Genomic DNA, 25,880 nt, shown 5'->3' with positions numbered 1-25,880 from the left:
ACACCTTCGTCACGTGGTTCCCCCAGCCAATCATCCATGGACAGCTCCGACCATTCTCGATGGTTCCCTGTCAATCCCGGGACCACGCCCCTCATCCGGCTCCCCATTAGCTGGGGCCCCGAATGGCTAAGCCCATCCCCCTGATGGCCTGTCATGATGACGCATGGGCCATGGTCCCTATCTCAACCCTTATTGGCTACAAGCAGGACCGGCAAGCCAATCCCCACGTGAACCCCCTGCGGCTGTTATTACAACAAGATAAAACATGTAAATGTAAAATATGACATGTATGGCGAGGAGACATGATAACCTTTGCTGCTGATGAGACGCTCTCCTAGAAATCCGTGCGGCCGATAAGTTGCGTAAAAGGTAGTTTTGTTACTATGTGGAGAGAGAAATCTGGAAAGGAAGCGGTGTTTATCTGGTCCCTCTATTTGTTGGAGAAGAGTGGTAGCTTTCACGGCAGATGTCTGTGTGTGTACAAAGTAACCCAAACGTTGTTGTTGTTGACAAACAGTGCCTTTTGAAGTGCAGCAAGCAGTGCCGAGAGGGTAGCATTTTATTTGACTCGATAACTCCGCAGAGAAATAACAAATAAGACTCCTTCCTTTATTTCAGCAGTTTGAAGGCACAGCAAAAAGAGGTCCCAAATTAAGTCTCAACGCGTAATATTGATCACCCACTTTGATTCCATTGCAAACCACATTTTCTCATCCTAATACCACTTTTTTTTGCCGGTTAATACATTTACGGTTTGTTATATTCGTGTTGCCCTCTACTGTATGTGGACCAGAGGTCACCTTAGTGGATCTCAGAGGCAGTTCTGTGATATCCGCTTCCGTGGGCTGCACTGCTCTGCGAGAGTTCCGATTGGGCTCTTCATCTCGTGACGCGACGCCTGTAGCACAATCGGGTGTAAAAATTGGGTAGAAAATAGCAAAAGTTGGAAAAAATTTAATTTAAAAAGTTTATTTTATTAGGTTACAGAGCGGCTCTGTGTGCCGGTAGCAACTTTGTTTGATGACGCTGCAGCACCCGGCTAAAGCCGCCTTCCATTGCCCCCCCCTCCTCCAACCAGAAGTGGCATTAATGCACCCACTATGGCTTTGCAACAATCTCTGGGCAGGCTTTGCCGTGGAAAAGCCTGCCAAAAATAATTCCATCGCTCACCTACTAAATGTTACACTGTCTTGATTTTCCTGGCCGATGCTCATTTTTGCGAGCTGTTCCGTTACGTTTTTTTTTACGGGTGGGTTGTTTTTTATGGAAAACGTCTGAATTAAACACGTGTTTGTTGTGTCAGGAGAGCCACGTGGCATTGCGGCAGGCGAAGGGATAAACGTTCTTCTTTGTGACACTCGGCCACCCAGGGACCGGCACCGTTCAAAACCCTCGCTTTACGCAACGCACAAGTCTCTGCCGAGAATAAAAAAAAACATAATATCCATCTTAAAAGAGCCACTGTACCCCTGCCGCTAAATTGGCAAGTAAAACATTATTTCAATGTTACGTCTGTCTCCATTAACTTTGCATCCCGACAAAATCTCACAGCGCTTGCTTTAATCACCCCGCGTGTGTGTGTGTGTGCTGTTAAGTGTTTATCACAGCAAATTGTGCCTTCTGTGTATTTACGCGGGATGTGTACAGTGGAGGGCATTGCGGTATCTTTTCTTATCATCTCTTGGCATTTAGCGAGGTTGGGGGCCTGACCGTATCCTTCACCGATGTCTGTGTGTGCGGTGTCTCTGTCTGTCCATCGCTGCGTCTTTCAGCTGAGACGACCTCCGTTCAGTGGTTGATCTCCATCAGATCATGGTCTTCCCCTAGCACTAACCAGTGTTCCCTCCATCACCCCGTCCGTTGCAGCCAGTCACCATTCGTCCTGGTCGCCCGTCCGAAGCGCTGCGGCTGCCTGCACTTGACCTGACTTCGTAGCAGAGGTCGCAAACGGGTTTTGATTCCTTACCCGTACCCGTACCCGGCTGCACCAAGGTCGCAAACGGGTACCCGTACCCAGCCGTACCCGTACCCTACCCGTACCCAGCTGGGTACGGGTACGGTACGGATATCGGGTACCTGATTGCGACCTTTGGGATGAAGCCATGTTGCAGGCGCGGGTGGGTTGATTCTAGGAACTTGAATTGTGAGAAGAGACAAGACGTTGGGAAATGAGTGACAGTTACTCACCAGTGACTCACGGTCTACCCGTACCCGTACCCGGCCGGGTACGGGTAGCCGGGCATCGGGTAGGGTACGGGTATCGGGTACCCGGTTGCGACCTCTGCTTCGTAGCCTTGAGTGTCTGCCTACTGTTTGCAAAACATTCTTCTTTTGTTGCACGCTTTTAATGAGAATCTTCAATAATGCTCTGGAAGGCTTTCGTCTCGAAGGCAGCGATTCCTCCTGTCTTCTGCTTTGCTGGTGCAAGAGTCCACATTTTTACATTCCCAAATGGTCTGCAATTAAATAGGAAAGTAACAATAGCAAGAACGGAACTACACTCCTCACATTGCCCCTTGCGAAAGAGGGATCAGTGGACCGTTGCGCCGTTAAACAAGTGACATCAGCCGGCATTATTCTGCAATCATTGTTGCTGCTTCCAAGATAATACCTGTTGGTGTTCACAATACATACACTGTAAGGGGTACTTCTTCCCCTGTATTCTAAAGGCATAGTTGGGTGGGGGGGTGATGCATCTTATAATGCGGTCGCTGTGTGCGCGTGTGTTTTCTATTTTTATTGTAGCAGGTAAGGCCCACCATAGTTTTATTTTTAGAAGTGACGTGGCCATCACAAGTGGTAGCACAAACAAAGGGAAATTTATTGCAGCCGAATACTCTAAATGTGGAGGGAAAAACCGGAGGGCCCGGAGAAAAATCCACGCGACTATGGGGAGAGAGAAAGAGAGAGACACGCAAACTCCAAATGTACAGGTATCGTCAGGATCGGGATCGAACCCACGACCTCCTGTATACCAGGCGAGGTAGTCAACATATCCGGCGATAGGCACTAACTGTCACACACTAATTGGAACTAATTTTCACAGTCTGGGATTTTCCATGGACACACAAGAGCGGTCTGCTCTTGCGAATTACATCATGGGGGCCTTTCATTGTCCACTGCACTGCAGATGAATCGCCTTGGCAATGTCCACAATAATTCAAACCATCACCCGCATGAACACCGGCTCAGTTGACAACTCGGCCACCCAGCCACACCGCCACCAAGTCCCGCGGTTTCTTTGTGTGTGTTTTTATGTTTTTATGCTTCCACTGCAGCGTTTGGCGGTGACAATGATAGATGCGGGCGTGAGCTTAAGAAAAGCCCCCGGCACTGTTTGTTCAAGACGGGTGTAACCGTACATGGGTTTAAGCAAAACACTAGGGCGCTTGTCCGTGGCTTTGCAGCCTCCTGCTCTGACTGCTCGGGACCACAGCGAGAGTTGCTCATGTGGCAGAGAGCCTCGCTGAGGCCGGCGTCTTTTAAGACAACAGAACAAAAATGCGGAGCGACGAGGAGGCCCGATGAGACACCGGGACGCCGCCGCCAGAATGCGGTTTCCGCCCGTCTGTCCGTGAGCTGAATAAATAAACGTCGCCGCACACGCTTCTTGCAACAAACGAACATCGCGTAAACTGTACAATGCGCGACGATGAAGCGAGAAAGCAGTACATGAATACGTCTCATAATGGGCACCCAGTAAAGATGGAACGTTGAGGCCCACGTTGGCCCAACAGTTACAACCGTGCGTGCCAACGTTGGCCCGATGTCGCCGCGTAAAATCTTGCTAATTCTGCCCGTAAAACCCAAGACGTAATGCTGGCGCCTCTCTTCGGCAGGGCTTGCATCTGGCGAGGGGCCGCTGCCCGAGAGCGAGCACGCGGTGCCAGCCGGCGAGGAAGGCCTGCCGTCGGGGGAAGGACCCAGCGACATCCCGCCCGCTCCCCCCGGCCCCACGCTTCTAGGAGAGGGCCCCACCACCGAGGTGCCCGCCAGGCCGTCGTCCGAGCCCACGCACACGCCGCCGGACGACGCGTCGGGCGCCGGCGAATTCGACCCGGAGTGGGTGGCACCGCCGTCGCTGACGCCCAGCGTCGAGTCCGTTCCGCCCGAGGAGGACGAGAGCGGAGAGCTCTACCCGGGCTCCGGGGAGGTCGTTCCGGTCGTCGCGACCACCGCCACCGCCGGGACGGGGACGGACAGAGACGGGGAAGGGGCGGAGCTCGTGCCGGTGGCGTCGGGAGACGACGACTTTGCGGAGTCTCTCGGTGAGACGGGCGTGATGAAGCAGGGCAGCGGCGGCACGGAGGGCCCCGTGGTGGAGGGGGAGGACTGGGGGCTGGCGCAGAGCGGCCAGGAGAACGAGACCTTGGTGGAGGGCGTCCCACCGGTGGACGTCATTCCGTACGGAGAGGAGCACCTCGTTCCGGGGATTTCGGACGAGCACCCATTGACCTCGGCCGAAAGCTCAACCACCGAGGCGTCGTCCGGAATTGGATCGGGCGTCGCTTATGGAGAGGCCTCCACCGTGGGCGCGGTGCCTTCCGCTCTGCCGGAAATTCCGCCGGCGTTGGTTCCTGACGAGACGAGCGGCATCACCGTGGGGTCGACGCCAGATGAGCAGCAGCAGCAGGAGGAGGAGGAGGTCGTGTCGATCGTCGCACCACCAGTCGAAGGACTTCCGGGTCAGCTCAACGAGAGCTCCGCCGAGGGTCCAGAATCTGGATCCACTCCCGTTCCGGATGTCCCAGAATTACTCATCCCCGACCACAGCGCCGTGGAGCCCGGGCAGTTCCTCACCCCAGCACCCAGTCCCGAAGACGGCAGCGGCGTCGTTGTCTTTGCAACGGCGCCCCCCTCCGTACCCGCGGAGACCGAGGTTGCCTCCGGCCTCGTTCCGGAGACGACCGTTGCACCCCTCGGCGTGACGGAGGGCAGCGTCGCCGAGGATCGCGACGGCGTCGTCGTCGATGGAGCGGAGGACACCGTGGTGACGACGGAGAGAGCGGACGTGCAGCAGGAGCTGGGGCCGGGGGAGAGTGCTCCAGTGGTGGAGGAAGCCATCTCGGAGACTCTGAGAGGTTTGTGCAACCGCTGCATTTGTTGTTTCTGATCTCCGGTGCCTTTGGTGACGTATTTCATCAAATATGAATTCGAATTATATATGAAATGGATGATTAATTAGATGATTAGAATTCTCCACCGCTGCCAAGAGAAGCCGCGCCTAATCCCCCTGAATGTGGCCGAGATCTCACCAGCTCTCGGTAGCTAAGCAGGTTAGAGCCTGGGTGGTGCTTGTTTGAGTGACCACAATGCGATAGGCGTTGTGGGTAGTGGAGGGCAGCGCAGTCACTCCACCTCACATTTACCAACCCGCACGGAGGCCCTCATCCAGCAGTGGACTGACAGAGGGCTACCCGTGTACGTGTAAAGGGTAAAGGCACTGCCTGAATTTTTCGATTTAAAGCTGCTTTCGTGACTGCAGAGATTCATCTTCTTGGTTCTTTCGGTAAAGTCACGTATAAGGGAAATAATAAAATGATAAAAATTAAACATAATAAAATAATTATCACGACGTGAGACGCTGTCTTTCCGACAGACCTGTTGTTCACCTGAGGACGGCTGCTTGTGTTGTGGCCAAAACGTCGTGAGAATTATTTTATGATGTTTTATTTTATTATTTCCCTTCTACGTGACTTTACCGAAAGAACCAAGAAGATGAATACACTGCCCTGAAATTAGTTGTTCACGCCGCAGCTGGTGAAATGACCACCACTAGAGCGAGCCTCTCCAGAATATATTTGGCCTACTCTTCCACGCCGTCTAGACGTCCTGGAAGATATGGCAGGACCCATCCTGAGCCTGACCACGGGTGACCCGCCGATCGCCGCCGAACTGCCGTGTGCCCAACTGCATTTGGCTGCGAGAAATTTCCACGCGACAAGCCACTTCGTTAGGCTATCACTTTTGGCCAGGTCGCTTCTATAGCGCAAGTGGGCCTTACCTGATGAAATTACCAAAAAGTTAAATAGGACTGCTGACGTACACACGCGCACTACTAAAATGGCGGGAGAAACTCGGGCAGTGTTTGTGCCTTCACCGTGTCCTCTGAACTCCTTGCCGCAGCCATGCAGGGCTCCTGCTCCGAGGTGCCGTGTCTGAACGGAGCCACATGCACGGACACGGACGGGGGACTCCACGTCTGCCACTGCGCGCTCGGCTACACGGGCGACACCTGCCAAATCGGTGCTTCCTCTCTCTCGAACTCACACTCATGGTCCAGATTTGAAGCTTTCGTGACCGCAAGGATTCATATTCTTAGGTTTTTTCGGTAAAGTCACGTTTACCTACGTGACTTTACCGAAAAAACCTAAGAATACTCATGGTCCACCCTAGACCGCATCCATTCTTTCCTCGGTTGACGTTAAACCGTTTCCCGCCTTTGCCATGCATAGCGCCCTGAGAACGATCGATTAAGGGCGCTTTATACATTCACATTTGTTTTTAATGAGTTAATTTAGGGCCCCGCTAATGGGTAGCACTACCACTGGCTAAGCGGCTTCGTTGGCTATGACTTGCGTCGGGGTGTCAGGGCCCGAAGCCAGACCTGCTGAGATTTGGCATTCAAAGCCACGCAGCCGCTTACAGATTAAGCCCGGTGATGGTCCCAGCCTGGTCCGCTATGATTGCACGCAAATCCCATCATGTAATCTGATTTGTATTTATTTGGCTCTGTCCAACCGTCCCCCTCCCCCCCCCCCCGTTCTGAGCTCCGCGATGTATAATTTTATCAGGAGTACATGTCGTTTGAGCCAGCTGGGTTTTTAAATCCTTTATATTAAGTTCACTTGCTTGCTTGCTTGCGCGCTTACGACCGTGCAAATCTTTCGGTCGTGATCTGATCGAGCTGACATTTTGCACACAGACTCGTTGTGCGTGACAATTTATTTTCGTGAAAAATTTTTTCCAAAATTTTCCACTTTTTAGGAAAAATTTTTTTTCATATTTTATTTAAAATACCAATGTGATCAAAATGAAACTCTTACTCAAGAAAAAACAGAAATGAATAATAAAATAAAACCGATGCCACGCATATAAAGGATTTATAGTGAAAAACTTTGTTTTTACGGGTTAATTTTTTCCCCCCAGAGCGCAGTGATGGAGCGCCACCTCGCGTGTGTGTTGCCGAGGGGAAAGGCGTCAGGTGGAACCCGCTTGCCCAGAGTGCACGCTGATCCAATCACAGATGCCCCACTGATTTCCAATGGCTGGCCCTCGTGCGGGACGTGACGGGTTGCAGGAGAGACTCTAGATTCGAAGCTTTCGTGACTGCAAGGATTCATATTCTTGGGTTTTTTCGGTAAAGTCACGTAGGTAAAAAAAAATTAAAATTAAAATGAATAAAAGTAAAATAAAATAATTATATATTTTTTTATTTTATTTTACTTTTATAAAAAAAAATTTTACCTACGTGACTTTACCGAAAAAACCCAAGAATATGCAGGAGAGACGTCTGTGAATCGGATTGGTTGAGGTGGAACAATCGGTCACCCCCCACCCGCTCCACCCCCCCCCACCGCATTCAGTTGGCATGACCCCTGACGGATTCTTTCTCGTGGGGGTCACATCACAGTCCCAGTGAGATGCCAATGAGCCCAGGATATGTACGCATCGCTGGACGGTTGTGAACAATAACACACAACGGCGGCTACATCGGGAAAAGCCCACCGGCCGAGTGTTCGCAGAACCGATAGCTATATTGAGATTGGTGGGAGACGTACAAAGGCTTTGAATTATAATGTCAAGTTCACGATGACTTCTCGCTTTTGGTTTCATGGGATGCCTCCGAATGGATCGCCCTGCCATCCGTGGTGCCATTGCGACACGCAGTAGAAGATAACATACGTGAAGTGGTGTTGCGTTTCGCGCTTTGGACGTGTTTATAACGTTGATGGGGTATCGAGAAAAACACCGGACGGGTTTCCATTGGCGTAGCAGCGGGCCGGACCCTTCGGTTCACTGCACCAGTTCTCCCCGCGGCTAGTCGGGCTTGCCATGGTTAGCCGCCATCTGTATACAACGCCACCTCGCACACCAGGGTGAACTTCGCATTGCCCTGCGGCTGTGACGGAGGATGGTTTGAAACTCGAATATTGCATCGCATTGCTGATTGTGCACGTGACAAACAACCGATCGAGGAGTGAGTTCAAAGACGAGCAGGGTTACAGCGCGGGAGGGGCGGCTGCTCGGATTTTACTCCCTTTCTCTCCACGTGGCACGTCCACTGTCATCGCACCTCGTTCCACCGATTCCCTCCCACCGCGCCCTCGGGTGCCACCCTCTCTGCTCCCTCTGCGCTGTACCGGAGACATCTCCGTAAGCCCTGCAGACACCGTCTTCTTCGCCTCTTCTCAACACGTGCCCAAACCGTCGGCGGCTCGCGCCTCCCTCGCCATTCTCGAGAACGAGGAGCCCTTCACGAAGGATCTGACCTCTACATTCTTAGGTTTTTTCGGTAAAGTCACGTAGGTAAAAATCAATATTAATAAAAGTAAAATTAAAATAAATTAAAAATCACGACGTTTCGGAGGCAACACAAACTTCCGTCTTCAGGTGGAACCGTCACAGCACCTGAAGACGGAAGCTTGTGTTGCCTCTGAAACGTCGTGATTTTTATTTTATTTTTATTTTACTTTTATTAATTTAGATTTTTTACCTACGTGACTTTACCGAAAAAACCTAAGAATGTGAATCCTTGCAGTCACGAAAGCTTCAAATCTGACCTCTACATTCCGCCTCCTTTCTCTCGGCGAGATTTTCCCAACGTCCATCTCAGCGTTGTTCCTCGTCTTTGACACCTTTTTCAAGCACTCACCGTCTCTCTCTCTCTCTCTCGTCTCCCTTCCTCAGTGCCCACAAACAAGCACGTTGTTAAAGACTCAACGAAGAGGATCCGTGGGCTTGATCTTCCACGAAGCCCACGATCCACCCTAAATCGTAGTTGCACAAACCATGGGAGATGCAGACGCCTGATGCACACCTCGGCGTGTTCAGTGTGCGACCGTGGTCATCCAAAACAGAGTAGAACGTAGAACGACGCAATGCCCCGATCAACAAATACGAAGGAGACGTCACAGCGATGCACCGCGCTACCCCTGACGCGCTTGTCTGGGCTTGACCACCGGCATGTGAAATTGTCGTCGTCGTTCTGCATCTACGTCAGCAGCCGTACGAAAGAAGAAGTGTCCATGTGTGTGTGTCTCTCTCTCTCTGCATCACATGAGAGTCGCCGTCGTTAACGCGCGTCGTGCGCCGGTGGTGTGTGTTGCAGACATTGACGAGTGCCACTCCAGCCCGTGCCGGAACGGAGCCACGTGCGTGGATGGCATCCACTCCTTCTCCTGCCTGTGCCTGCCCAGCTACGGTGGCCCCCTGTGTGAGCTCGGTGAGTTTTGCTCAGTCGCATCGTTTGGCCGCGTTGTCGGTTGGGCGGAGAGACCGATTTGTCAGTCCGATGTCCAAATGCATCATCAGAGACTGCATTGAATGTGATCTCCCATCAACGGCCACTTTCAGGAATGCCTTAGGTCCCAAATGTGGTCTTACAAACACACACAAGCACGCAGATGCCAGACTATAATAGACGCACCCTCCAAATTTTTCTTTCATATACAGGGGGAAAAGAGTCACTTATAATACGGAGAATACGGTAAGAGTACAGGGAGCACTGATAATAATCACGCCCATTACATATCCAGGAAAGCCTCACTAAAGACTTATTTCCGGAGGGGGGGGGGGTACTGCATTGGACGTTGAGGGGGAGGGTAACCAGAATACAGTACCTGGAGAAACCCCACACATAAGAGGAGGTGACACTGAAAGCACCGCACAGAAAGATTCAATAATTCATTGTTGTACCCCCATCATCATGTGCTAATGTCACAGCAGAAGCAAGCAACGCCTGCTTTTTACAAAGTGTCCCGTCAAAGCACGCTCAACCCTCACGTGCATTCTGGGTGATTACCGAATTTTACAAACAACGGGAGGGGGGGAGTACAGGATTATTATTTTTCACCGTGACTTGAAATGTTGAAACAATTCAATCGACTGCCCAACTTTTTGACGTGTGCACACCTGTCAACCCACACGGTTTACCCCGTATTCTTGTGCAGGGAAATTGAGTTTTCAGGTCCATACGGCGTACAGCCCGTTTCAATTCGGGCTTTGTAGGATGAACGCCGAGATGTATAAGGGCACGGGGTGACCAACACAAGGTCTTAATTGGTCTGTAATGAGGCAGGCACTGAAAAGTGTTTGACGGGCATGCGCGTGTGGCCGCGTGCCACCATCTCTGACCACCTCTTTGTCCCCTTCTCACCTCCCTCCTGCTGCTGCTGCTGCCGCCACCGCCTGCGTCGCAGACACGCAGCAGTGCGAGGTCGGGTGGCAGAAGTTCCAGGGACACTGCTACAACTTCTTCCCGCAGCGGCGCAACTGGGAGGACGCGGAGCGCGACTGCCGACTGCACGGCTCTCACCTCGCCAGCATCCTGTCGTCGGAAGAGCAGCGATTCATAAACCGTGAGGGCCCTTTTTTGAGCTCCACGCAAAATTCAACGCGCGCCTCTGTGCGTACGAGCGTGTGTGGTTCTTTTGGTAAAGTCACGTAGAAGGGAAATAATAAAATAATAATAATAAAAATAATAAATTTTCACGACGTTTCGATTGCGACACAAGCTGTGGTTTTCACACCTGATGATGATTGCTTGTGTTGCAATCGAAACGTCGTGATCATTTTATTGTTTGATTTTTATTATTGTATTATTTCCCTTCTACGTGACTTTACCGAAAGAACCAAGAATATAAATCCCTGCGGTCACGAAAGCTTTAAATCGAGACGCACACTCGTGCACGCACACGAGCACGCGCGCGTCGACTCAAGTCGCGTCGCTGTTTCTGCCTGGCGCCGTGTCGAGACAGGGATGGCCCAGGACTACCAGTGGATCGGTCTCAACGACAAGATGTTTGAGCATGACTTCCGCTGGAGCGACGGACACACCCTGGTGGGTACAGTCATTCCAGTACAACATCACGCATCTGACCGTTGGACTGGTGCAGTATTTGTGCACGGTGCCGTGGGCGTTATTGATATTAATTCTACATCCTTTACATTTTGTGGCGATTGTATCACTGACAACGACGCTCATCTGACGTGGTGGACACCACGTGACACGGATGATCAGGAACGTAAAAGCGAGCCCTCTGATTGGCGATTAACGGGCCTGGTGAGAGGTGGCGAGTTTAAAGTGATTGGTGGAGAAATACAAAATGGAAAGAACGGGAAATGGAGGATGATTGACAGGGAGGTCGGTTGGGGTGCGTGAGAGGAAGTGGGACGGTGATTGGCTGGAGGGAAAGGGGGTCAAGGAACGTTCGAGAAAGCGGCACGAGAGATACATAAGTGGGGGGGGGGGGTGGAGACGTGAAATCTCGAGACGCTTGGAGCGAAGGGAATACTGGAAGACCTCTGTGTGTCTCCTGCCTAAGGAATCAAAGACTCCGATTTGTTGAAGCCCGCTGTGTCGGGAGTCACTCCACATTATTCGAACCCGACTGGCTCGGATCATAGCGTGGGGTGCTAACAGTGCACGACGGTGTCACAGTGGAATTTACACATCCCACGATGTTATTCAAAGGAAAGTGGGCCAATTGATGCGTGTCTCGATTATTGTTCAATTTGAAGGGAAAAAAAATCACTTACAGCCTAGTGCTGTGTACACCAATACCAACACTCGCCTTTCGCCACTCAATGACGTCACCACTGCACCTGTGCCAGGCCAGGTGCACTTTGTCGAAGGCTCGCTGACAGGAGGTCATGAGACAGACCCAGTTGCCATGGGTTGGCTGAGTGAGGTGACTGGTAGATGCACCAGCTGTACCCCCTACTCTGCCAACTTACTGCATTTTAGCCGCCCGGTGCTCCGTTCGTTGTTGTGAGCGTCGCTCCTCTGCCTTCAGTTGCATGGAGATGGGATGCGATGTGAGGTGCTTTGACTTTTTAAGCCAGGTGCCCCTATCAATGCAAATTCATCATCCCCCCCCCTCCCCGCCACCATCCCTGTAAATTCAACTATTTTATTGAAAACGCATTTCGCAGCAATACGAAAACTGGAGGCCAGCTCAACCCGACAGCTTCTTCTTTGATGGCGAGGACTGCGTGGTGATGATCTGGCACGAGGACGGCCAGTGGAACGACGTCCCCTGCAACTACTACCTCCCCTACACGTGCAAGCGCGGAGCGGGTGAGAGTTCAAATCCAGAACGTGGTGGACCTTCTTCCCTTGCCTCCAACGCAAAACCTTTTCCACTTTTGTGCATGAGCAGTATTACAATTCCACTTACATCTCTTAACGAATCGTTGTATGTATGCGTGCGTGTGTCCCCGTGTGAAGCAGTGGTGCAGGAGCTACTCTACTTCGTTACAAACCTGGAAACCGGAGTTTGATTCCTGTAGCTACGAACCTTGAAACCCGAGTTTGATTCCCGCTCTCACCGTGCGTGTTGCGCGTTCCACCCTGGCAGTGTCGTGCGGGCCTCCGCCCATCGTGGAGAACGCCATGACGTTCGGGCGACTCAAAAGCCGCTACGAGATCAACGCCATCGTCCGCTACCACTGCCGCGAGGGCTTCATCCAGAGGCACTTCCCCGTCATCCGCTGCCACCCAGACGGGAAGTGGGACGAGCCACGCATCACCTGCATCAACCGTGAGTCTTGGGCGAACCTCGCTCGGAGACGCAAGCTCGATTCTCTCTCTGAAATACACTCGAAACTACTTTTTATTTTTACCGGGTAAGGGCCCACTTAGCTATGTAGCTCTTTTTCAGAAGCGACCTGGACACAAATTATAGCTCAACGAAGTGGCTGATCGTGTGGAAATTTATAGCAGCTCTTAAACGCATGTTTATAAATGTGGAGGGAAAAACCGGGGGACCCGGAAAAAAATCTTCACGACCACGACAAGAACACACAAACTCCAAAGCTCACATTGCCATCATCAATACAATTACTGTGTTCCACGGACTATAAGAAGCACTTTTCCCATGTATTTTTAAGACAAAAGTTGCATTGTGTCTTATAATCTGAAGAATGCATGTCTTCCAGTAGTTCATTCATGTATTAAGTTTGTGCAACCTTGATTAGGCAAAACCTTTAACAACAAAATGTTTAAACTTTAAATCTCATTAAGACGTGTTTTAATCTCCCAGTAGGACAGGAAAAGATAGAGAGAGGTCATCGTAGCTTTTTGTCCCATAGGGGATGAAGAAGAGTAAGTAAGTTAATCTGCCAGAATACATCTGGATCAGGCCCATTTAATAATGGCATCCACCACTTAGAGCACCATACAGAGGTGCGGGGAAGTATGTACGTTGAACTTCTGTCGCACCGTACGTAGCCAACCGTGCTGATTGGAGGCACTGTGACACGGCTGACTGTGTCCGCGACACAAATTAAGCCTCACCCACTACTTCCAGTCCCACGGTAAATAGTGGGAGGAGATTTGAAACTTTTATTTCCAACCATTTCCATGTTATCGGATTTGTAGAGTTATCAAACAAAATAATCACGAATCAATTCCTTAAATGATTGGATATCCCAGCTCTGAGTTGAACACTACATTTAAATGTGTACAGTGCTTGAACAAGTCACTTGAATGCAATTTGTCAGAATGTCTTCCCATGTTAATATTTCTTTTGTTTGCTTTTACAGCCGGAACTTACAATCGGATTCCACAAAGATATTCCCTCCAGTGAACCCCACTGAAGACTCCACACATTCCCACGGTGCCCACCCAGGAACGATCCAAACGTCGTACACCACGTCTCGCCCTTGAGCCGTTGGCCCAAAAATGGCTCATTGGTACCACCTAGGGGGGCAAATGCTACCAATGATTATTTTAAAGAATTTTAACATTACGTCACGAATATGTCTGATAGCAAGAACACCGTGGTAGTTTTTTTTTTTTACGAAAAAGGTCATCGAAAAAGGTCACCGTGTTAAATTTGATGGAGAATATTGTTTCAGAAGGGAAACAACTGAATGTGAAATTAATCGTCGATGGAATATGAACATAAATATGAAGTGTGTCTATAGAACAGAGAGTATGTGTGCTAAGCTTTCTGCCCATGGCGGATACTGGTAGCCTTTCCAACCCATGTGGTACCAACCAATCCCCTTTGAACATCTACTATACACTGCCCAACTACAACAATATAGAGTGACGCACTTTTTACATTGTTGACGTTCTACCTTCTACTCCTCCCACACCCCCATCCTACTTTAGCCTTATTATTTTTACCATGCTCTTGGCCAAAGCTGAATTTTAAGTGTTTAATTCAGGGATGGATACGTAGAATAACGGTCAGCTGGCAAATTCTGTGGCTAGAAAGAGGGCAGAACAATGTTCGGTCACCCCCATCTGAAAAAATGGTTCGCTCCGTAGCACATTCCCTGTAAACTCATGCTTGCTTAGTTTGGACTGCGGGTCGGTCTATTGTTTTATTAGGGGTGGTTTAGTTGTTGTGCCCTCACCGTCCAGATTTGCTCGGGGAAGTGAAAGCCACGGTCGTCAGAACACTTGGGCAGCAAACGATGGACAAAGGAGGCACGTATTTTTTTTCTTGGTATTATTTGGAAACCAAACTAAATTATTTGCTTCAGGTTTTCTGGAACCAGAAGGCAATTGTAGCAATGAATTCTAACATGGAGGCCAGTGTGTGTACCCACAACTTAACAAAACGGTCTCTTTGTACTTCAAGCATTCAAGTACAGTTTAATTGTTTCGTATAAATACAGTATATTACTGTTATAAACAAATGACGTGTTATTTAGCGACCTGCAATATTGAATAACGTATTTAATTTGCAGCTGGGTGTGAAGGGCATGCGACCTAATTTTTGTTTTCTATGCGGGACCATCGCGCTGTTCTGCGATTCAAAACCAGGCAATGCCCTCGTCGTTTTTGGTCTCAGAATTGGGCCCTCACTCGACTCGACAAACGTCTGTGCCCCGTTACGTCCGTCCGTCCGATGCGTTCACCTCCTCGACGCGCCGCGATGAGGGAACCATGCTGCCAGACCTGCTAAACGCTACCCACGTTGTTCTGATGCTTCACCAGACCAGTGTGTGTGCAAGTCTGCCTCTAGTCCACCTCGTGTCTGTGTCACTGATTACCAGCATCCTCAAGAGCGATTGTTAAGTCTGGTGGCACATTGTCGCTCCGGCTTCAGGTGGTGGCAAACTACACTCTGTGTTTTTTGTTTTGTTTCTTGTTTTAAGCAAAGCAAGCTCGTGGTTTCGTTGATCAGCGTGATAACTGGATTGTGATAGTGACGCGTTACCTTCCACCTGGCAGACTGCATGATTTTTTTTAAATACGGCTCCATCTGACGGAGGACGCTTTGACAAGGCCACCTTTCCCGTTCGCAGTATTAAAGTCGAACTGTTTGCTCGAAACTGGCAGACCCAGGAGGTTAGGGCCTATTCTTTGTATTCAGACTGGAGCAAAAGGTTAGCTCTTGAACCTCATCTCCATGACCAACTTTTTGGTGGACTGGCACTAGCCTTGTGCATCTCCATGATCTCGTGAAGTTGTCCCGTGATATCATCATTATTATTAGGCTGGCCCTACCTAGTCCACCAGGTCTCATTTTAGATATAAATCCGGACAGCATCAATATGCTGATGAGATTTGCTTACTAAGTTCAGCATATTTGTCAACAAGGAGAGGCCGAATTATAACACTTGCTTTGTTTTGAGAGCATAATTTAGTCAACATTGTTTGTTATAAACAGACAAATATTAAAAGTATTGTTTTTTAATACACAATACTTTCTGACGCACACGCCCACTCATCCTTCCTATCCCATAAACTAGGCGAGTGCTGCACAGCAACATTGTGCCATCCCTAGGTGAGTGGCTATACCACATGAGATGGGGAAAGGCAAAACGCAGAGCTGTCAAGTTGGGAGACGGAAAAGCCTAAGCCTGGCCAGCAATGGTTGTGAGATTGATTAGCGGCGGTGAGTTGCGGGTTTGCGGGGGAGGGAGGTATTATCAAGGAATGGGGGAAAATGGGAGCTGTTTTCGCATTTGCAGGCTGTACCGTTATGCCGTTTACTACAAACCGGTCAAGGCTTCCCAGAGGTTTTTTACCTACGTGACTTTACCGAAAAACCTAAGAGTATATTCCCAGAGGTTCCTGGAGGCCTGAGGCAGAATGCCACGTGGGACCCGTTTATTCTTTGGCAATAAAACAACCCTGATGTGAGGCCTTCATTCCTACAAGGCCCAGTGCAAACGGCTCCTTTTACCTCGCCCCCCACCCCCACACCTTTCTGGGCAGGTCTGGTATGGCCTGCAGCGTAGTGAGAGACAGAGCAATTGCGTGAGACTTCCAAGCTCTGGAAACGAATGGTGCCTGGGGCACGTCGTTTCCGCGATGCCACGCATTGCTGGGCTGGAGCTAATCCGGCTCAACGTCACAACGCGCAGATAGCCTGACCACAGCGAGTTTTGTTTCATGGAGATGTAGGATTTTCCGCCTTACTCAGGCGATGTTTTGGGCACGATTGACATCTTTCTGATCCATGAGGAATGCAGACCGTGACCCCGGCACTGACGTGGATTACAAACTTCGGCGAACACTCGTTTTGTGACGGCGCTACTGAAACAATATCCAATCCACGAGATGACTGGCTTGTCTCAGATATTTGTGTCAGCCATTTTGAAGATTCCAGGCCAGTCATTCAGAGTAGCATGGAATGTGTATCCTAAAAGAGACTTTTACCGATATATTTGTCCATCGCCATCTAGCAGGGTGTAAGCAATGCGAGGTGAGTGGAGGCAATCAAATGCACAGCTAAAGAAAATATCGACGATTGGAGGGTTAGATACATTCATGGAACAGACACATTTTAGGTGGCTCTAAAGTATATTATCCCAGACATCTTCCAGCGTGTCACTTAGCTGTTGGTAGGCTTTGCATTTTGATGGAGCAACTCTTCTGTTTGCAGCCGATGATCATGCCCTGGAATTGTATCAAATAGCCAGTGCGTTGCGACTAGAGCAATCGGAAATTGGAGAAAACCCAGCTTTGTCCATCATTCTCATCTCTATTCAACGGTGAGCAACCAATCTTGCCAATATCATGTCATTTGCCAGAGCGTCATGGCGCGCGCCCTTCACTGCAGCAGCAGGTGGCAATAATATAATTTTATGTAAATTCGCTGATAGGAGCAACCGTGCAGATTGAATACCATTGCTGTAAAGCCAGGTCCACACCTGAGCGATCAGTTGCATGTAACCCAACAATGTATATGCAACCGGTTTTGAGCAGTTGCACTGCCGGTTGCTTGATGTAGAGATAGATTCTACTTTCAAAGTATCTGCTCAATGATTTGGGCAACTTACTCGGACCACCATTGCAATAACCCCCCCCCCCCCCATTATTGCATTGTTGCGTTGGTTCCCCATCTCTTAAACGAGCGGTTATTTAAGATCACGCTGCTCGTATTCAAGGCCTTGTGAGAGCTGGCTCCGCTTTATATTCACGAGCCAATTCAACCGCAATGCCCTGGCAGGGTCCATAAGATCTGTCGATGCTGCCCTCCCATGTTACACCTCGATGTCGGTTACATTCTTGGGGTGATTGGGAATTTACCGTGGTGGTCTCCCCCCCCCCCTTCCCCGGTTGTAGATATCCCGACCGTTGGAGATCAGGCTCCCGGGCAATGCTGACAGTGTTTCAATTTCGACTAACAACCTATCTTTTTTTAATAATAAGGTTTCTCCTTCATTAGTTTTCTTCCCCTTTGGCTCGTATTCTGCCAACCGCCTCTTTCTTCGTGGCTCCTTGAGACTTTATGAAAGGCGCTTGACAAGTGCACATTCTTATTTCTGTAGCGATGTATTTCATCATGCACACGCTCGCGAACTGCTCGCTCCGATGTGGACAAAGCAGTTGTAGGAGACTACGTTGATTTCCAGAGCGACGTGGTTGTGCAACACATAAGCCCGGTGTGTGCTTGGCTTAAAGCTGTGCTTGCTGATGTTGGAGACCATCCATCCCATCGTTGAGACCGTCCCTTTACGTGTGTGTGTGGCTGTCAGGTGGCTTTTGAGAGCAAGACAGAAACGCTGTACAGACTTGCATATTATTAACACAGTAACAGCTCACGGCAATTAACTGGTGACATGAACAGCGTGGGAAGTCGTGTGTTACAAATCATCGGAATAGTCTGAGGTGACGTCTTAACTTTGTGTCCTATTTTCAAAACCTCTTGACTACCACTGATATGTATACATGTTTTAGTAATATATTTCTTGATGCAAATACGTCGAAAAAGCATTGCCTCAGCTACAGCATGTTACGGTAATGCTGGCATCACACAAATATGGTTTCCATTAGCAGGCTTGTCATCAGGAACACAGTTAAATATTTAGATCAGCGTTGCCACATGTTTGGTAGTTGTTGTTTTTTCCCATTTATTATTGTCAAAGTCTTTCAACTCCGACGTTCTCACACACGCAAGTAAATAGTCCAGGTTTTTACCAGACCCAACCTTACATTCTTATGCAAACCAAACTTGTGAAGAAGACTTCGCTCGACAGGATGAAGTGACATCCTGGTCAGCCAGTGAAAATCCCAATTGGTGGGGGGGGGGGGGATACATGACTGACTGTTTGCTGAGTTGTGTTTTTGGTCAATACATTCTTGAAAGGCCCCTATTTTAAGTTTCAAAACTAGTAACTCAATTCGGTTTGTTCACACGTATCGCACATTTTCTATCCGTTGGGCTTGCATGGTTTTATGGGTTGTTTTCCCATAGTCATGTCCAATTGCAAGATATATACAGCGTGTCATTTTTAGAATGTTGTCATTTGAAAATGGCAGGATCGTTTGTTGCGGTTGACTTTGAAAGAATGGAATCGAATTTGATTCTTTGGTGTCGCTCACAATAAACCCTACCGTGAATATGCACATCAACCAAATGATCAGCGGCAACGCTTGCAGCCCCATCGACCGATCCAATGATGAAGAACGTTCTGGCTAGGGAGCCTTAATTTGTCTCACAGACGTGACCAATTTAATTGAATGGCTATCGACAGAGACCGAGCTTCAGTTAATCACACATATGGTCACTAGTGGCTGCTGTAATTACAGAAAACTCGACCACGTTTTTGCTAATGCAGTGTTTAAAAAAAAACTGACTTCGGAGGCTGTGTGAGCCATGGAGTTGACATTGGTAATATCGAAGCTCGTGCAGGCGATTCCATAACTTTTTTACAAGAAGCCAAACTCACAACAAATGCATTGACGTGTAGCTGCTGCGTTGCTTCTTTGCAACTTTGTTGACAAAGCTGAGACTTTGTTCTTTACCGTTCTGCAAATGTTACCTTCTTGCTTCTTGCAAAACGCTTGAAATGACCACGAAACCGATCGCTATGATAGAAAAAAAATAGAAAAAAATAGAAAAAGCAAAAAATGGCGAAAAATATGACAAACCCTCAAAACGCAACGATTAAAATGAAGATGGAAATAGGTACGAACGTTACATAAGTTGTTTCCATTTTCATTTTTAGCCTTAGGGGTCATCCATTTAGTACGTACGCAAAAATCTGTCAAAACTTAATCCCTCCCCCCTCCCTGTATGCACGCGGACTTTTTACACCCCCTCCCCCCACCTGCGTACGTACGCTTGACACACCCCCCCCCCCCCCCCGAATCCTATAGAACGGACGATATTTAATCCACGCAGAAACGATCAAGGATTAATAATATTAACGTGTTTCAGCAAACAGACAGTCCACCGCCGGACTATCTAACTCATTTAAAGACCAATGTAGACAAATTATTATCGAGGCTTCACCCCCCCCCCCCCCCCGTTTGCTATGCGTACGAACATTGTCAATAGACCCCCCCATACGCAAGCGTACGCATTTGGGTTAACCCCCCCCTCCTCCCTTCATTCGTACGTACTAGATGGATGGGTCCTTAACTCTATGTAACAAGCTGAACCCATTAATTTTTGTAAAGTGATATTCATGCCCTCCTCCCCCCGTCCCTGCCTGGCTCCAAAATCCTCGGCCACTATTTCACAAATCTCCTCCCTGCCGCGACCCCATTTCTCCACACCTCACAGGATTTCCTCGACCCCCCAAAAAAAACAAAATCTATGTCCGCCAATCGCCGCACGCACCGCTGCAAACATGTTTTGTGTTTACACTATGAGACCTTCTTTACCAGTGGCAAAATATAGTAGTAGGTTTTTCATCTGGTCCAACACCAGTGGAGACTAGGCTCTAAGGAAAGCTGTCTCGGGTATGGACCAATCAACTTCAAGGACAGTGCATATTATTATCATCAGAGTTGTTTCTTTTTGTTTGCATTTTGACTACTTGTGTTGTGGTTATTGCAAACATGATGCCTTGTATAAAGGTGTCAGTTTTGTACCAGTTTAAAGGGTAAAAACCTACTACTATGTTTTGTGTTCTTCCACAAACACCTATTTTTTTTGTCCCCTAGAAATGAACGACATCCTGCACAGCCAGGCTATTGATCAAGTCGACACAAAGTGACCGTTGGGATGACAGTGTAAGGATTCATTGCGGCGTTTTGAAAGTTATAGCTTGTGACTTGGGCACACACGCCGCCAGCCTAGCGTATTGTTTCATAGGTGCGGTCTTCCAATCGCGAAGTTCCAGAGGCATGAAGGTCGTGGTTGTGAGTTCCTTTTTGTATTTGGCCATAAGTCCCAACTGGGTGCTGAGATATTGTTAAATGAATGTTTTAAGAGCCATTGCAAATTGGGGTTTTAGTGAGCACTGTTATCTTAGCAACTTTTCAACAGTATGATACAGTGCTATTGTAATATTTAGTAGTAATTGGCGTTTAATCGGCAACATCTATACTGCAATCTTCGTTCTACCCTCAACGTTTGAGGTTTGTTATGATATATTATGGAAGGACAAAGGATATTTAACATTTAAATGTTTTAATTAAACCGTTTGGTCATGCATGTAAGCCATTATTTACATGGATCCTGCGATTACAACACCTGTACACGTATGGTCGCCAGGTAGCTGGTAGGATGTCCTATGAAATATTATTGACTGATGGTCACTTTAGTGATCACGCATAAGGAATGACTCCGTATGAAATTTGCATTCGATCTGAATCCTCCACAAGGGGGTGACTTGTTCGGAGCATTCTCTTTGAAAACGTTACAGGATTCTTGTATAGAATGCACGCGTGGATATCTGCTGAATATAACCACCAATATTGACGAGTAGGCAATACTAAGCCTTCACTATTACGTAGTGCAGCTTATACTTAATATTTGTAAGCGAAATATAATTGCCAAAAACGAAGCACATATACGTACCGCGATGTTTGTATGCATGCATACAACATGAGGAATACTTTTTTTTTTAAGGTGACCATTCAAGTGTTCTGTGAAGATTCCAGATTAAATGTGTTAATAAAACTGTCCTGTGCATGCAAGCAGGTTATTTGAAAACTATAACCGTATTGTTGACGCACAGTGATGTATGTATATAAACACCAATGACACTAAAGAAGTAATCTACCCATACATGGACTCACCCACGCGTATCTATATGAAGGCATTTACTCTACATTCACTATACAGTATTCATCATACACATCATCTCATATCCCACTACAATCATATTTGGTTGGTTAATTAAGGCTCATCTCATGAGGTTTCTCCTCTTTCATCTCCACAAGGCACCTGTGCTGTCGACATCCGATCAAGTGGAGAGCGTCATTAGGAATCCTGGCAATACCCCCCCAATGCCTAGAGTCTTCATTGAAAAATATATGTCTTTACGGATGTCCGTTTTTGGAATTCCGTCAAGAGGAGGTTAAAGTCACTGTTGTGAAACACTGCCAATATCTTTTATTCTAAACATAGCAACAGAAATCTTGAGAATTTTAAGGTGAACAACTTTGGTGTCCCGAGGTGATGCTTTTTTAAATTGAGAAGCCCTACAATAGCACTCGTGTCATCTTGTCCGAAACATGTTCAAGCCTATTACTTGTTTTAGTGTCCCTCATCTGTGCATACGAGAAAGAAAACCAGGACAATTATAACTCCAGTTTGCTAGAGTGTGCATGGTCATACGGTACTGTAATCAAGCTCTCCTGTTAAAAAGTCTCTGGAATTTTTAAGCCAAGGAGCTCATTTCATCAAGTTGAACAGTGTCCTCAAAATGAATGTTGTCGCTCACAAAGATATTACTATGATTATTGTTAGTATTAAAACCAACGCTCTGGTTTCAATGAGCTATAACGATGGTTACACGGCAGAGCTGTCCCACAATTTGTGGACTGTGAATATAACACAATGCGTGCGTTGGTGAGAATTATTATGCTGAAAGCAATGAAGACCGATTCGAGTAAGAGTGGTCACAGAATGTGTAACGTCTGCATGTGTCCAAGTCTGTCTGTACAACTACGGTACTGATATCAAAGCTTTAGACTTAGTTTAGGCAACTAGCATCAGATAAGTGGGGGTTCTGAAGTGGCTATTTAACTCAGCAATTATCAATTTATCAACGGTCTGTCCTGCAATGCCAGAGAGCAAAACAAACTCGTGCTGTGGTTCAAACCATTCATGGGACATCGGAGGTGAATAAGGTTTCAGCCTTTCCAGACGGATTCTCGATTATCTGTTTTGTTCATTATTACTTTATTTAAGAAGTCTCTTCAATGCTCTTGTAACTAATATGTTAATAAGCAAAAGACAAGTCTGGGAATGTCGTTGTGGTTAAACAAGTTTTTTGTGTGTTCGCGCGCTAGTCGTATAATTGCTTTTTTCTTTTGCCTTTATTTTTTCACCATTTGCGCATGAGAAAACATTTTAAACTGTAAAACTTCAACGAATAAAATGGCAATAATCTGACACTTTTTTATTATTATTAAAAGTGACCAATATTGTGCGTACTGTTGTGTGCTAGCAGGGCTATTATGCTTTGCTGTGTTAAGAAGTTATGGAAACTTAATTTCATTCCTTCCTCTCCAGTGTTCCAAATAGCGAGAGACTTTAAATCGCTCTGTTGTTTTATTTTATGTTGGGCACGAAACAATGTGAGTGGTCTTCATTGTATGGAATATTTTGCAAAGTCATTAAAAAGTCACACTTCAGATATCCTCGTGTCACACTTGAGTCCACGCGTTGTGTGTTTGAGGTGTCAACGGTTCCGTGACTGAGTGTAATGTTTATTAATAAGTGATGATACAAATTTGTCGATCCACTTCTGGATGAAGACCACATTTCACCGCTGGTATCAAAGAGGGTTTGGTGAAAAAAAGTGGCTCGAAATGCATACATATTCTTTGGTTATTCCAGTAAAGTTACGTAGATAGAAAAAACAATTAATTTGTGCATTATTGATTTGAATTATTAAATTGTAAATATTAATTGGGCATGTTTAGTTGTAAATTTTAAGTTTAATTCCCTATAATTTTATTTAAAATATATTTTCACCTATTTAATTTATTTCTGTATGCTGGACATCCACTTCTAGGGTCCATATTAAATTAGTCTGGATTCTACAGATATATTTTATTATCTGTATTACATATATTATCTTGATTTTCCTGTCATTAGTTTTGCCCTCTATTTGGCTTTGTTCACAGTCTGTGGTCACTCTCTGTGTTGAATATATTCTGGACAGACATGTGTCAGATTCCGGGGGTTTGTCCTTTAGAATCAAGTTAATCTAGTTCTTAATTTCACCATTTGGCCTTCTCCACATCCATTTCCAATATTCCTTCTTTTGAAAAATGTATTCAAGATGTTTATTGTCTTTGCTGGCTGCAGGCTGGCTGTATGCAGAGACAGGCTTGGTCCCATGGAAACTAAGCCTACCTCATCTAGGTTTCATTGCCTGGGGAGGTATGGGGTCCTGGGTAGAGAAACCAGGCTAAACAGGCCTGGTCCAGGGAACACAAGGCCTACCTCGCCAATGTTTTATTTCCATCCTGGTTGCATGTAGGTTCCCCTGGCATTCATATACCTCGAAGAAACACCCAATGCACTGAACTCAGGATTTTGAGTCTCCTGCCCTACACGCAATTTTTCCCTGAATGAGTTTACAATGACACATTTCGAGATGCTCTTACACAATAGGACTGGGATACACATTCCAGAGTCACTGTGGATCCATCTTCAGCCATAATTGACCTATGGGGTTTCTTTGCTTGCTCGGGTTTTGGTATAGCATCACGGCCAATACTTCATAGCCATCATTTTTACATCGGATTTTCCTTCACGCTGAGCTCACCCTTCTTACAGCACAGGGGCCCGATGGTTCACTCTCACCCCCAATGCCCCCCCTCCCACTCTCTGTTATATGGGAAACTGATGACAAGTTAACCTTCTAGGCAGTGGCGGCTCCTGCAAAATCTCTCAGGGGGGGCAAATGTCTGGATGATTGATAAGGATAAGGTCCACCCATGCAATGGATAAATTAACAGCTTAAGCATGTAAAGGCAACTTCACTTCTTTAATATTAATGAAAAATAAAGTGACTCTTACAATACATCTTGTTTGTTTCTATACTCACTATTAATATACAATCCACTCAAGTTTATTTTATTAAAGATTCCACTAGGTGGCGACAAATTATATTGTTGGATGAAACGTGCTTACGTATGATGACGTAAGCACGTTAGGGCGAGCCCTCCCGGAAGCCATAGAGAATGCATTGCAGCGCCCCCGTTCGAAAAAAAACATGTTTGAATGTAAGTCTATGGGGCCACTCGGGGCGATTCTCAGCCGGAGTGAAATCGCCCAAAAAGAGGCGGTGCTCCACAGAACGTGACATGACGCTGATTGGACTATATCCAGAGGCACAGTGACGGCTAGCGTGACTCTGTGGTTGAATGACATTGGTGGTGCGTCGCCCAATCGCCCTAATAAAGAAACCGCCCCTGCTTCTAGGCTATCGGAATGAAACCAAAAAAAAACTCCCGTGCGGAGGACAGGTTGGGTGGTGAGCCCCGGGTGTGTGTGTGGGTGGTGGGGGCGGGCGGTCGGCATCCCGCTGCTCCGGTCAGCTCGTCCAGTCTCCCCGTGTATGTTGAACTTCTTTCGCACTGTACGTAGCCAACAGTGCTAATCGGAGGTGCAGGGGAGGGACAACAGACTAAAACACATAAAGCAGTTCTTGTAATACGTATGTGGAAATGCGTGTTGTAGAGGTTCCCGTTTCGAATCCGGCAGGCTGCCCTGGTTATTACTGTGGGTGTATAAGCCATACATGTATGCCGTCGGCTTCACATTCAAGATACCTTAACGTCATGAGAAAAGAATAGGCTATTGTGTATCGGCATCGCGGTCCAATTTAAAAAAATGTATTCGCAAATAACTCAATTTAGATTATACATCGCAGCAGTCACCACCCAATAACAAATGAATGTCCACTTACAGGCCAGGTGCTGAGTCTCTTTGCGCCACACAAGGACAGCTGCCACCGGGGGTGCCCTTAAAAAAAAACGTGAATTGTAGCAAGGAATCCCGAATATCACTGAGGCGCGTGCTGCTGGCACTAGAAGACCCCTCCTCTGGTCTTTGGCCCCAGCTCCACTGCCTCCACTGGTGCAGCAAGACAAGCTCCTCGGCGACCGTAGCAAGACACTTGGAAAGCGAAGGTCGTACAAACATCATTTAATATCCAAATAAAGGTGGCAACCACGGAGACAAACAATAGCAATACGACCATGGTGCACTCCAATCAATAATAAAATCACTGCATGTAAATATTATCCCCCGCCCACACACACACACAATTAA

General features: G+C 47.5%; 1 protein-coding gene across 2 annotated transcripts in view; it reads left to right on the top strand.

Moving 5' to 3' along the window:
• The window catches only part of LOC144949288 (brevican core protein-like), a 44,558-nt gene extending 27,100 nt beyond the window's left edge, over nucleotides 1–17,458 (top strand). Inside the window, exons 2-9 of one of the 2 annotated variants that reach the window (XM_078879228.1) lie at nucleotides 3,840–5,081; nucleotides 6,127–6,246; nucleotides 9,332–9,445; nucleotides 10,422–10,580; nucleotides 10,980–11,062; nucleotides 12,157–12,301; nucleotides 12,582–12,764; nucleotides 13,768–17,458. In XM_078879228.1, coding sequence (XP_078735354.1) covers nucleotides 3,840–5,081; nucleotides 6,127–6,246; nucleotides 9,332–9,445; nucleotides 10,422–10,580; nucleotides 10,980–11,062; nucleotides 12,157–12,301; nucleotides 12,582–12,764; nucleotides 13,768–13,811 — 2,090 coding nt within the window. In that variant the 3' untranslated portion in view covers nucleotides 13,812–17,458. The remainder of the gene's footprint in view (nucleotides 1–3,839; nucleotides 5,082–6,126; nucleotides 6,247–9,331; nucleotides 9,446–10,421; nucleotides 10,581–10,979; nucleotides 11,063–12,156; nucleotides 12,302–12,581; nucleotides 12,765–13,767) is intronic. The other variant, XM_078879229.1, reaches the window with a different exon arrangement.
• Nucleotides 17,459–25,880: the final 8,422 nt, after the last annotated feature.

The sequence above is a fragment of the Lampetra fluviatilis genome, chromosome 53 (assembly GCF_964198595.1).
Source record: "Lampetra fluviatilis chromosome 53, kcLamFluv1.1, whole genome shotgun sequence".
NCBI lineage: Eukaryota > Metazoa > Chordata > Hyperoartia > Petromyzontiformes > Petromyzontidae > Lampetra > Lampetra fluviatilis.
Note: the sequence above shows the minus strand (reverse complement) of the source record. Positions and strands in the feature narration are given on the sequence as shown.